An 11025-nucleotide genomic window follows, 5' to 3' on the forward strand; every position below is an offset into this window, starting at 1 on the left:
TCTCAGGGGAAAGTGGGTGAAAACACCAGAGGTGTTCTCATTTCTGAAGCCATGAAGCAAATGAACAGTTAATAGATTTTCATTTGCTACGTATGTGAAATGTAACTGCCAGTGTACCAGTTGCAATCATGCTGGCAGGGATTTAATTACTTATGCATATTTGAAGCCCAGTTGCTTCATTAGAGAAGTTTTACTCACCACTGAGACTGCTGAGTAAATAGCAAGTGCCCCCAGAAGCCAGCAAAAATTTTAATAGCTGCCAAGAGTAACTCACCAATTTCCAAAAAATAAGGGAGCAAATGTTAGTCTTGATAGGAGATTGTAGGAGAAAGGCTGGCAACAGATACAACATTATGTTAAAGGTTAGTTGCAAAACTCTGCACCACCAATTTTATTTGTTTTCTTCCTTTCGTCTCAAAACATAGTAAATACAATATTAAAAGTCTGGACTTAGTGTCAGGAACTGCTATTGGCTGTCTGTACATTGTCGGCAGAAAAGGGGTCCTGTCTGGTAGAAGCTTTGATGAACTACTTGCAAAATGCATATAAATCAAGCTCAAAGGCATTCAGTAGGAACCATTAACTACTTACAGAGGAGTCACTGGTGCCAAAGATGTCTCGCACATCCCGGACTGTGTGCTTGTTCTTCTTCCTCAGCGTCTGAGTGTAGGTGTTGTACCTCTTCTGTACTGCAGCAGCTTGAGTTCGGGTCAGAGTGGACAGCAGGGCTTGGCCATCCTCCTCTTCAGCTCCCGAGATCAATGTAGATAAACCTACGTCTTGCAGCCATTCTGCTTCCAGCTCCCCTTCTGTGGAGGAAGAGAGCGTGTTACCAAGCCTGGCAAGGGAGGGAGAGGGGACTGAGGGAAGGGAGGTGGCATGACGGACTGCTGCCTTAGCTTTTACCTCAAGAAGACTCCGATTCCAATCTTTCTTAGGCCACAAGTGTAAGTAAATTTAGTTTTTTCAACATACTGTCAATTTTCAGTTTGGCAGTGTCTGCACAGGAGAGTCTTAGGAAAAGAACAGAAGAGGAACTTTTAACCTGTGCATCAATGTATTTGTTTGAAGAAGGCAGGAGGGTAATTAGTCTGACATGGCAGGGTCGCTAAAAACTAACTCCTCATTCAAGAACATAAATCTCCTCAGTTACCATTTATAACATGTTGCACTGGTAAGCCATTTGGCAGGTGGAAATTAAATTGGTATTCCAATTAAAATAAGCAAAAATACTGAAGTGGTGCATACAACAGAATAATACATTTGCACATCAGACACAATATTTGACATGCCAGAGAGTCAGCTGTTCATCAGACACCTAGTGAAGATGTCACACTGAGAGAAATATGATGTCCACCTGGTCCAATAGCCTGTTCTGAACAAGATGATTAAGAGCTGGAGCTGCTCACTAAAAAGCAAGGATCAGGTAGGGGTAGGTATCAAAGAGGCCACGTAGGGGTGGAAGATACAAAAGTAGCAATCCTTCCATGCTAGACATCATCCTGATTTCTAATGATTAGGACTTGCTAGCACTCTGCACCCCAGCATTTCTTGATTAGTGACTAGTATCTTCTTGAATCCTGTTCAATACCCATTTCTCAACTGGTTCAACACTGCAGCTGGTTGCATAGTGAGATTATGCAGCAAAAGCATTTTCTTTCCTGACTATCGGACATGGGGGAAGCTTCTGGCACCTACTCATGGAGCCACACCTGCAGCCCCCTCCCTGCCACCAAAATCTTGCCACGCAAAGCCAATACAGGGTTTCAGCTAGATAGCTGTTACATTAAATCTTATCCTCTGGCAATGTAGGACAGACAGAAGCTCGTGATCTATCATCTCTAAATCATTCAGTAAATTTAAATTTTGCTATAACTGGTTTTTTTTATCTGCTTTTAAAAGAAATCATAGTATTTTAGAATTTCACTATAGGAGATTTTGACGTCTTTTGTTTTAGTTCTCTGAACAATCCCAGCTCAACAATATGCTGCTTGAGACAAGACAATAATTGCATTCCAGCTTTGACTAAAGAAGTATTACAAACAAACACGTCAAACAGGAAATAGACTAATTTGCAGCATGTTCTATGAAACAACCAGTCAATGCACTATTGTTCTTGTCCCAGCACTGGTCTTAATGGCAGGTTGGTATTTCCACTTTCCCTTTATTGCCTCTTCTTGACATCAGAATGCAGGCAGATTGGTAGATACCAGTTTGCTGTGCTTTGGCAGTTAGATACACAAAAGAAAAATACAGGACTGGACCATAGGAAAAAGTGAAAGCATCTTACATCTGCCATCACTGACTTCGTCGTTAAATGCCTCGTCTCTTTATAAAGATCTACAAACATATCTGCTTCTCAGCCCCCTGCTTTGTGTTAGACAGAGGTATGACAGGCCCTGTATCCCTTGAAACAACTGGTCTCTGCTCTGATCCGTTCTGTATCTGTTCCTTTCCACCTTGAACCAAGGACTCTTCTGCCATCCTCTCCTTTCTTTCTAACAAGTTATCTTCATTTCCATATGCTGCTGTTCTATATGCATCCATTCATGTTTCAGTTTCTTAATTATATTCATTTTGGATTTTGTCCTGACATATTCTTCCGAATAATTGAGTTTTTAATTAAACTTGCCTTTCTGATGCTATGAAAAATAGTAAAGCAAACATGGAATTCTGTATGTTTACCAGACACCTCTGTAACTTGTTTTCTCTGGCTTTTGCCATTTTCCTGTTCCAACCCCTCACAAACAGTAGACTAAGAAATACCAACAACAAACAGAGAAGCAAACTATTAAAAAGAAGGAATTTCTTCATTTAAAACCCTCAAAATTTTATCATGCATAGGTTTAAATAAGGGCTAAACCCCCACCATGTTCTTTTACAAAACATTATTTTTATAGTGGTAACTACTTGTACAACAAGGTCTTGATATTGCCAGATATGCAAGAAGACAGGGATACGCTCTGGTTGGTAACTCTCTTTTTCTCTGATGTTTTTCCTTGCTAGGAAAGACATATGCCTTTGAATTTGTGAATTATAACCCCAAATAACTCACAGTATCTCAGCCTTGTAACACCAAGTTTTAAAGCAGTTCTGCATATCACTGCCATCTTAAATACTCCATGACTTCCTCTTCCCTTACATTTACATCCCTTGTATCACTTGTTATGATCTGACCTTCTTTCTTGACCATAATTACTAATGTCAACAGAGTAAGTGTGCTGATGTCTTCCCCTTGCACATGTGATCTGCCAAAAAATAACACCATGGTTTTGACAGTATCAGTGATGCCTGGCTGCTACCACCCTTTGGCTTCCTTCGTAAGGATTCTGCATCTCTTCTTCTCAAAGACATCTTAAAAGGGTGACGAGTATTTGCTTTTTTTTTCCTTTGAGGACTTCCACATAGATTTTCAGTGTTTTGATCCTCAGCAAGGAGTATTATCCTATTAGAGCTTAATAGAACTACTCACTATGATTTCCAAGATTTATTATCCCAGTCTGAATTTATGCCTGAAGTTAATAACTATTACAAGCACTGCCTGGTGTTGTGTGTGTGTGTATGCAATACATATGTGTTTAAAACAACAATATGAAGGTAAATGACTTGTGGAAAATGACAGCAGTTTACCTTGCTGTCTCATTTTCAGTTCAGGACAGAGGGGAAAAAATCAATGGAATGTAATGAGATGTAATCAGACAAAGGGTAACAGCGGAATGCAGCAGAGTTTACACTGTTGTGAAGATTTAGCTCAGGAGTGATGAAACTGATGTAAAAGTTTCTGAGAACATGGAAGATGGGGTCCTGTATTGCCTTGTCCTGCTAACTTACCCAGTTTGGTAACTCACTGATATGTGTCATTCTCTTGGCCCTGCAGACAATTCAGGGACACCCAGTTTACACTGACAATTGTATGAAGGAGACACTGAGATGTTAACAATCTCCTTCTGGGGTCTTGAAGCTAAAGAGTATGATCACACAGGAATTTTCCCAACAAGGTCAAACTGATTGAGACAGATTGTTCTTCTGCCTTCCCGTAACAATAACCATAAAGTTTCAATGTTACATCTCAACCTACTTTTATTTGAGACCACAGGCCAGCACAAAGAAGCGCAGTTTGGATTAAAGCTGCTAGACCATAATCCTCATATCAGACTAAGACTTCTGGTGAACAAATGTCTTCTCCTTTTGCCTCCTGGAGACCCCTACTGGGAACTAGCAAGTGGGAGGTATTCCCCACGGAAACAGTACATAGTTGGAGCTAGGTTTCTCTGTGAGGGATACTTATCATGACTGGTTATGATTACATATTTGGTTGCTTAATAAAGTTTTCCCCCTTTTTTCTGATAGCAGAATATGACATCCCATTGCATGTCAAGGTAAGAAAAACACATCATCACTCGTGTTAATAATTGTACAGAAAGAACATATCATTGTTTCAAAATCTATTCCTAGATCAGTAGTTACCAGACTAGTGGCTGTGATCCACAAAAGTGTTGCAGCAGTTATCAGTGGGTCATGACCTCATTTTCATCCTGTACTAACACCTGGTATTTTGTGTTGCACAATATAATGCATTTGTAAGTGGGGTCATAACTGGAAAAAATGAGAACTGCTGTTCTAGATGTTATCAAATAATCTAACCCAAAGCTGCATTGCAACAAGCTAGTGCAGACTACTATATGTTTTTCCAAATATATTAGGATAAAGGAAAGGGGAAAATATTAAGGTAACAGAATGAGGTTGTAATACCTTCAGCATAATTTGTATAAGTGATGATTGAATTTTGACAGGTGGGGAGTCTGAATAATGTAGGCATCCATATATTCAGATTTATCTCTAATCTCTCCTTGAATTATATTTGAGTTGAGCAATCTCAGACAAACAAGCAGTTATCAAATTTCTGATAACACCAAATGATACCTAAATAAAAATTGCTTGAAGACTTTTGTAACTTACATATCCAACCAAATGGTAGAAAATTGAAAATTCCAGTATACTAAATGAACTTTGTGGCCCTTTTATATGTTTTGGTTTAGTTTATTTAATGCTGGAGATGAAGTTTTCATTTAGTGCTTCTCTGTTCTGAATTACACCATATCTGCCCTCTTGAAGAACAAATAAAATCAATACAAAAAACTTACTTCGGAAGTCAATTACCAGCCCCAGTGCATAAACCAGACTGAATTATTGTTTGTTTCCAGTGACATCTTGTAAATTGACCATGATATCCAGAAGTGGAGCTACAGTGACCACAGAAACAGCCTAGCACTTTTGCTCATACTGGGTGACACAGGGAGGGAGATCAGGGCATGACTAAAGAGACGAGGCAAAGCCAAAGTGTGAGGAAGAAGCAGTGTTTGTGTGCTCACCATCAGCAGGTTTGAACTCCAAGAGCGTTGCTTCGTCAGCTCCATCTTCACTGCTCTCCTTGATGCTCTCCACTTCACACCAGAAGTCCTCCATGGAGGTGCTATCCATGGAGGCCTGTGAGTTAGAGCGACTGAATGCAGGAGGAGGTCCTGACTCGTTGGAAAGCATCCTATTAATTCTTCGACAACGAGAGAAAGACTTTCTGAAAAGAGAAAGCAATGAAATTAAGAATATCTTTCTGTCAGGCTAACCTGTACCATGCACACAGAGCACACAATTAAGGCTTCACCCGTGACTGCGCAAGGGAGCAGGGAACAAGATGTTGGAGGCAAAGTGCACAGTTCTGGTGGTCACCGTGATCTCTGCTGCGCATAATAGTTATGGTTGGAAATTTCTTTTCAATCTGATGATTTACCTCTTTAATGTCCTTTAGTGTTTTACACCCTAGACAGGGACTCAGGAGATGCAATTTCTATTTCTAAAACTGATATCCATCTGGTGAGACACTGGAAAAATATTTCAAATTCTTTGTGCCTCAGTTTCTCTTTCTATCCCTTCCTGTTTGTTTACTGGCTGAAATGCTTCAGTGCAAACTTATTTGGGGAAAAATAATCAGACTTGGGAAACCTGAAATATTTTACAAACTCATATTGGCTCCAGAAAAGAATTAAAAACATGAAATATTTTAATTTAGAAGAATAATTACATTTTATTTGAAAACCCTATAAAAAGTATTCATTGTTTCTTGAATTAAATTATGTTAAAAGAAACCTTAACAAAGTATGTCTTTGAAATGAAGTATGTTTTAGGCCAAACAGGAGGATTTCATCACAGGTTCAAAAAACCTATAATTCACTAAAAATTAAATTTCAAGTTACAATTCAGTACAGTGATTGAACCAAAAAGAAGTTTGTTCCTTACTCCTTTCTTCTCATCTTTTCCCAAGTGTAAATTCTTGCAGCTGAAGGCAGTTATATAAGTTCATTCAAAACTTACAAGACACCCACCATGAAAGTTTTGCCTGACTTTGCTCCTTTGCATTACTATGGCTGCAATATTGTAAGCGGCCTTTGTAAATGTAGTTACATAGTTACAGTAAACAGTAATAATAACCACAATAATATTTATACAAGGTTTTAGGAGGTAACATAATTATGGCAGAGAGCTAGACTACAGGAATTAATGGAAAATTCTGTCATAAGGTCTTCTGTCCTTCACTTATCTGACTTAATTCAAACGCAGTTTCCTTTTCTCTTCCTCTTCTTTATGGCATCATCCTGCCAACAGGCCTTTGTTTAAAACCACAGGCATCACTTTTACTCCACTAAAAAAAAGATGCTTCCTTTTCAGTATTTCCCTCCTTGTCAAAGTTTTCATAATGGATGTATAAACATATTATTTAATAAAGCTGACTGGACATGCTTCTCCCATTCTCCTTCAGGCTGCTGCCTCTGCTGTATCCTCCCTTGTAAGCAAAGGACTGGCTGCTGCCTTGAGGCTCCTGGAGCCTCCTGGCTTTGTCTGTGTGGTCCCAGGCAATTCCTTCGGGGTCAGGTCTGAGCCCCAGGTTGGGGAGCTGTGGTGGAAACAATGGAGCACAACAAATCCAGCTGTGGACATTATCAATGCTTTAAAAAGTCAAAGCTCAGGCATTTGCCTCTTTTTGAACACAAGGTAGTACTTTCCCCTGCTTTTCCCCCTTTTTCCTCGTAGCAGGATTAATGACATCTTATTGCACATCAAGGTAAGAAAAATACAGATGATTCAGGTGCTGAACCTGCCATTGTGCTCTTGGTCGGCTGCTGGGAAACAGGGCTTTTTGATGGTAGCAATATTTCAGCAGAAGAAAATGGACTATGGTGCTGTAGAAACACACGTCCTCCAGGAAAAGAAGCCCTATTTTCAGCGTTTCTATGCTTTTTTTTCCTCGTCAACAGCAAAGGATTGTTTGCTTTTAGACATAGCACTGAAAGTGTTACTGTTTTAATTAGAACAAGCCACTGTCACCAAATCTGAAAAGAATTTCTGACACAAGTGTGGTTAAAGCTATTTAAGTGCTTTCCATGTAGCTCTCCCCCTGGGGAGACACAAGAGTTTCAGTCAGCTTTTGTTCAGATGACTGTGATACCTGATAAATCATAATTACTGGAATTAGGTATCTGGATGAGTTTGCCTCTGTTTTTGTTGGTTTGGGTTTTTTTTTTGGTGGGTTTTTTGGGTTTGTTCTTTTTCGTTTTTTTTTTTTTTTTTTTTTTATGGATTCACCTATCTCTCTTCCCTGCATCATCATCGGCAAGGAAAAACCAAAAAAAGCAAGTCTCACAGAACTTAAATATAATCAGTTAATACTCACCAAGTGTCCCCAGACAGAGACTTTAACCAGAAGAAGCAGAACCCCTAAGAAGAAGACAGAAAACTTAATCTCTGGCTGGGAGCTGGTGGGATGGGGGAAACGGCCAATTGCTTACTGCTGTGAAAAGCTGTGCTCTTTTGTTTTAAAGGTGATAGTGAACACAAACACGGAAAAAGGCAAAACTTCCTGGCACTCCAGCAGTGTTTGGGGCCCCTTTTCAATGGACATTGTACTGCTGGTGCCTGTGCCTGTCCTTCAGCTGCAGCCTGTCCCTCGCCATCCTCCTCTGTAACTCGGGGCTCTGCCTGATACCCCCATGCTGCTGCTTACTGAGCAATTCATACCTCTGCTTTGTACAAACCTTTGTGAAAAATCAGTCCCTACATCTGCTATATAGCACAATTAGAGCTCCCACACCAACAAGCACAGGAAGGAATGCTCTCGCTGCTCTGAAATCAAACATTGGCTGAGATGAGAAGAGGGCTTTTTCCCTGAAAGCATCCCTGACTCCCATCATTTAGTCATGGTCAGGGAATTTAAACATTTCCTGCCCTCCCAGTGTGAACCTTGACCATGACCCTTGTTCTTTTCACACACCACACCAGACTGATCCTTGGGCTTTGACTCCATCAGCACTTTAGCCAGCTCAAACCAAGGCTTTTTATTTCACCATATTAGGAAGAAAGAGGCTTGGCGGGTTGTTTCTTTTGTCCCCACAGTGAGCCTGCTATTTTGTAATTTTACCATACCAAAGAGCTAAATGCAAAACAGACCACATAGCGTGGCAACAACTGCTGTGACAACCAGCTTTACCAAATACGTCTGAGGTTCCTGGGTAATTAGCGTGCATTTACGACAATATTAAAAGTATGGTGCTTATTTGGAAAATCAGCTGAACAAAGTCTCCTGAGAACCTCATACATGAGGCTTGTTATCTCAGCCTGGATTGAATCAAGCTGTGTAAAATTCCTGTAACAAGAAAGGTTAGGCAGGGGTGCCTTATCATTATTGGTAAATATCTGAAGCTTGCTTCCAGGTGGTCTGGTACAAACCTTCTGCAATTATTCTGATTCTGCCTATTAAAAGCTCACATGTTTGAAAAGACCTCCAGCTGCCGTTTTGACCCATATACCTGTGGCTTTTGTCCTGGAGGAAGTGGTCTCACTTTTATGTGATAATGGCAGTTGTCTCCATTTCCTCCAGCCAAAGCTGCTCAAAACAGTGCGGGGGGGGGAAGGAATAAAATCCTTCTGAGGAAGCAAAGCATATTCTTCACTGCTTTTAATTCGTTCTCGAAGGACACTTTACGAGCACTGACTCAGCAACCTGCCTGCCTGTCTCAGAAGTAGCTCAGCAAGCCCAGGTTGCCTGTCACCTGGGAGCTCTAGTAGCAGAAAGCCTGTGTTTCCAATACCTTTTTCACCCTCAAGGCTTTCTGGCTTGTTTGGTCTTTTTCTCATTGTCTGTACAGATGTTTACAAGAATAAAATGTTTTCACTAAGCTGACTCTGTTGTTCTTACAAAAAAGTTGAAACCCAGTCTTATTGGCAAGTAGCAATCATGAGGCTCATGTTCAGTTTCATTTGCTCCCTCACACACATGGGCAGTGGTGAGCTAATCTGAAAGGCTGACTAAATTAAACACAGGAGGGATCTCAAATCCTGGCTTCCTAGATGGAAAATGCTAGGAGAGGAGTATGAAACTTAAAACACCAAGCAAAAGTTACAGACTGCTCCACTGTATGAGCTGACATTGTTTTCAGGGTGAAATGGGCAAAAAGAAAATAAGCCAGAGACCCAAACCCAAAATGCTGAAAAAGGAAAGAAAAAGAAAGAAGGGAAAAGTATGCTACAAGAGCCAATGTCATCAGGGAACTTCTGTATTACTGGATATTGGTCACAGGAGAAAGGGTTAAAGAGTGCCAGTAAGTAGAAACATGATGATATGATGCAAAAAGCTTTCTGTGGAAAGATTTTTGCAAAAAAGCAGGGTATTTCCATGGCACACGGGGAGGCTGATTCAGCTGTGTGTGACTCTGGTTTTGCCCAAGTGTATGTTTACAAGGCTGATGAAATGCAACAGCAGAGCAGGCCTACTGAACCTACGTTTTATGCTGCACATATCGTGCGGAAGTGTGCTATTCATGATCTGACAGCACACACCAATTTCAGGATGGCCAAGCCAAATCCAATAAGCAATTCTTACCCTGTCCCTGAAGTGAGGATTTGTAAAACCACATGAAGACCTGATTTAGTGACACCTAATGATTGCTCGCAGGCTGAGTAAGGATAAAGCCAGACTTGTGTTTTCAGTTTAATTAAGTAATGGGTAGTAAAGAACCCATAGAACAAATGCAAGCAACAAATCCATCTTGAGATTAAAGCCACTATTTAACCCTTGTTTACACAGAGAGACAGGACATTTTATTCTCACAGGTCATTATGCTTCACTTCATTCAGTGTGTCCTGAACCTGCTTTATCACAGTCACATTTATAGGAATGGGGAAGATGAAGGAAGCAAATTGTCCTGTTCATTTTAGGACTGAGATCGACCTTTCATATTGCAATCACTCTATCAGTATAGCAACTTGCTCAGCTTTTCCCAAATGTAATAAAGGGGATGGTAGCTTACACCGACCACTTCGCAGTTCTGGGGGGGGCTAACGAGGAAACAGCCACCACGTCAAATGAACAAGCAGCTGATGCACCAGTAAAGAGGATCACTACTGGTGCTTCCAGGAAACAGCGGTGGGCCATTACAGTAGGGGACACTACCTTGAAAGACACAGAGGCACCATCTGTTGGCCTGACCCGGTCTCAAGGGAGGTGTGTTGCCTGCCAGGGGCTTGGATCAGGGATGTTGCTGAGAGGCTGCCTGGTCTAGTATGTCCCGCTGACTATTACCCCCTTCTAGTGGTCCATGTGGGGGCTACTGATATAGATAGCAGTAGCCTGGAGAGCATGAAGAAGGACTACAGAGCCCTGGGAGAGGTGGTTAGGGGCTCTGGAGCTCAGATAGGTTTTTCATTGATTCTCCAGGATAAAGGGGAGGACCTTAAAGCTAGGTGCATTTGGCAGGTTAATAAATGGTTAGAACGGTGGTGCCATAGTCAGGGGTTTGGGTATTTAGAACATGGGACTCAATTTGGGAGGCCAGATCTACTGGAGGCTGGTGGAGTTGGTCTAACAAAGAAGGGGAAGAGCTGTTTTAGTAGGAGGCTTGCCAGGCTAGTCAAGAAAACACTAGATGTGTTGAGGGAGGTGGGCGTCAATCCATCCCAACACTCCTGGTCACTTGC

At 41.1% G+C, this 11025-nt stretch overlaps 1 protein-coding gene across 1 annotated transcript in view; it reads right to left on the bottom strand.

The window, feature by feature from the left end:
• Positions 1-5571, bottom strand: part of ARHGAP28 (Rho GTPase activating protein 28) — a 30324-nt gene extending 24753 nt beyond the window's left edge. The window contains exons 1-2 of the mRNA XM_010024722.1: positions 5373-5571; positions 592-809 (exon numbers count right to left, since the gene is read on the bottom strand). Coding sequence (XP_010023024.1) covers positions 592-809; positions 5373-5541 — 387 coding nt within the window. The 5' untranslated portion in view covers positions 5542-5571. The remainder of the gene's footprint in view (positions 1-591; positions 810-5372) is intronic.
• Positions 5572-11025: the final 5454 nt, after the last annotated feature.

This window comes from Nestor notabilis, unplaced genomic scaffold, assembly GCF_000696875.1.
Source record: "Nestor notabilis isolate BGI_N333 unplaced genomic scaffold, ASM69687v1 scaffold1802, whole genome shotgun sequence".
Lineage (NCBI taxonomy): Eukaryota > Metazoa > Chordata > Aves > Psittaciformes > Psittacidae > Nestor > Nestor notabilis.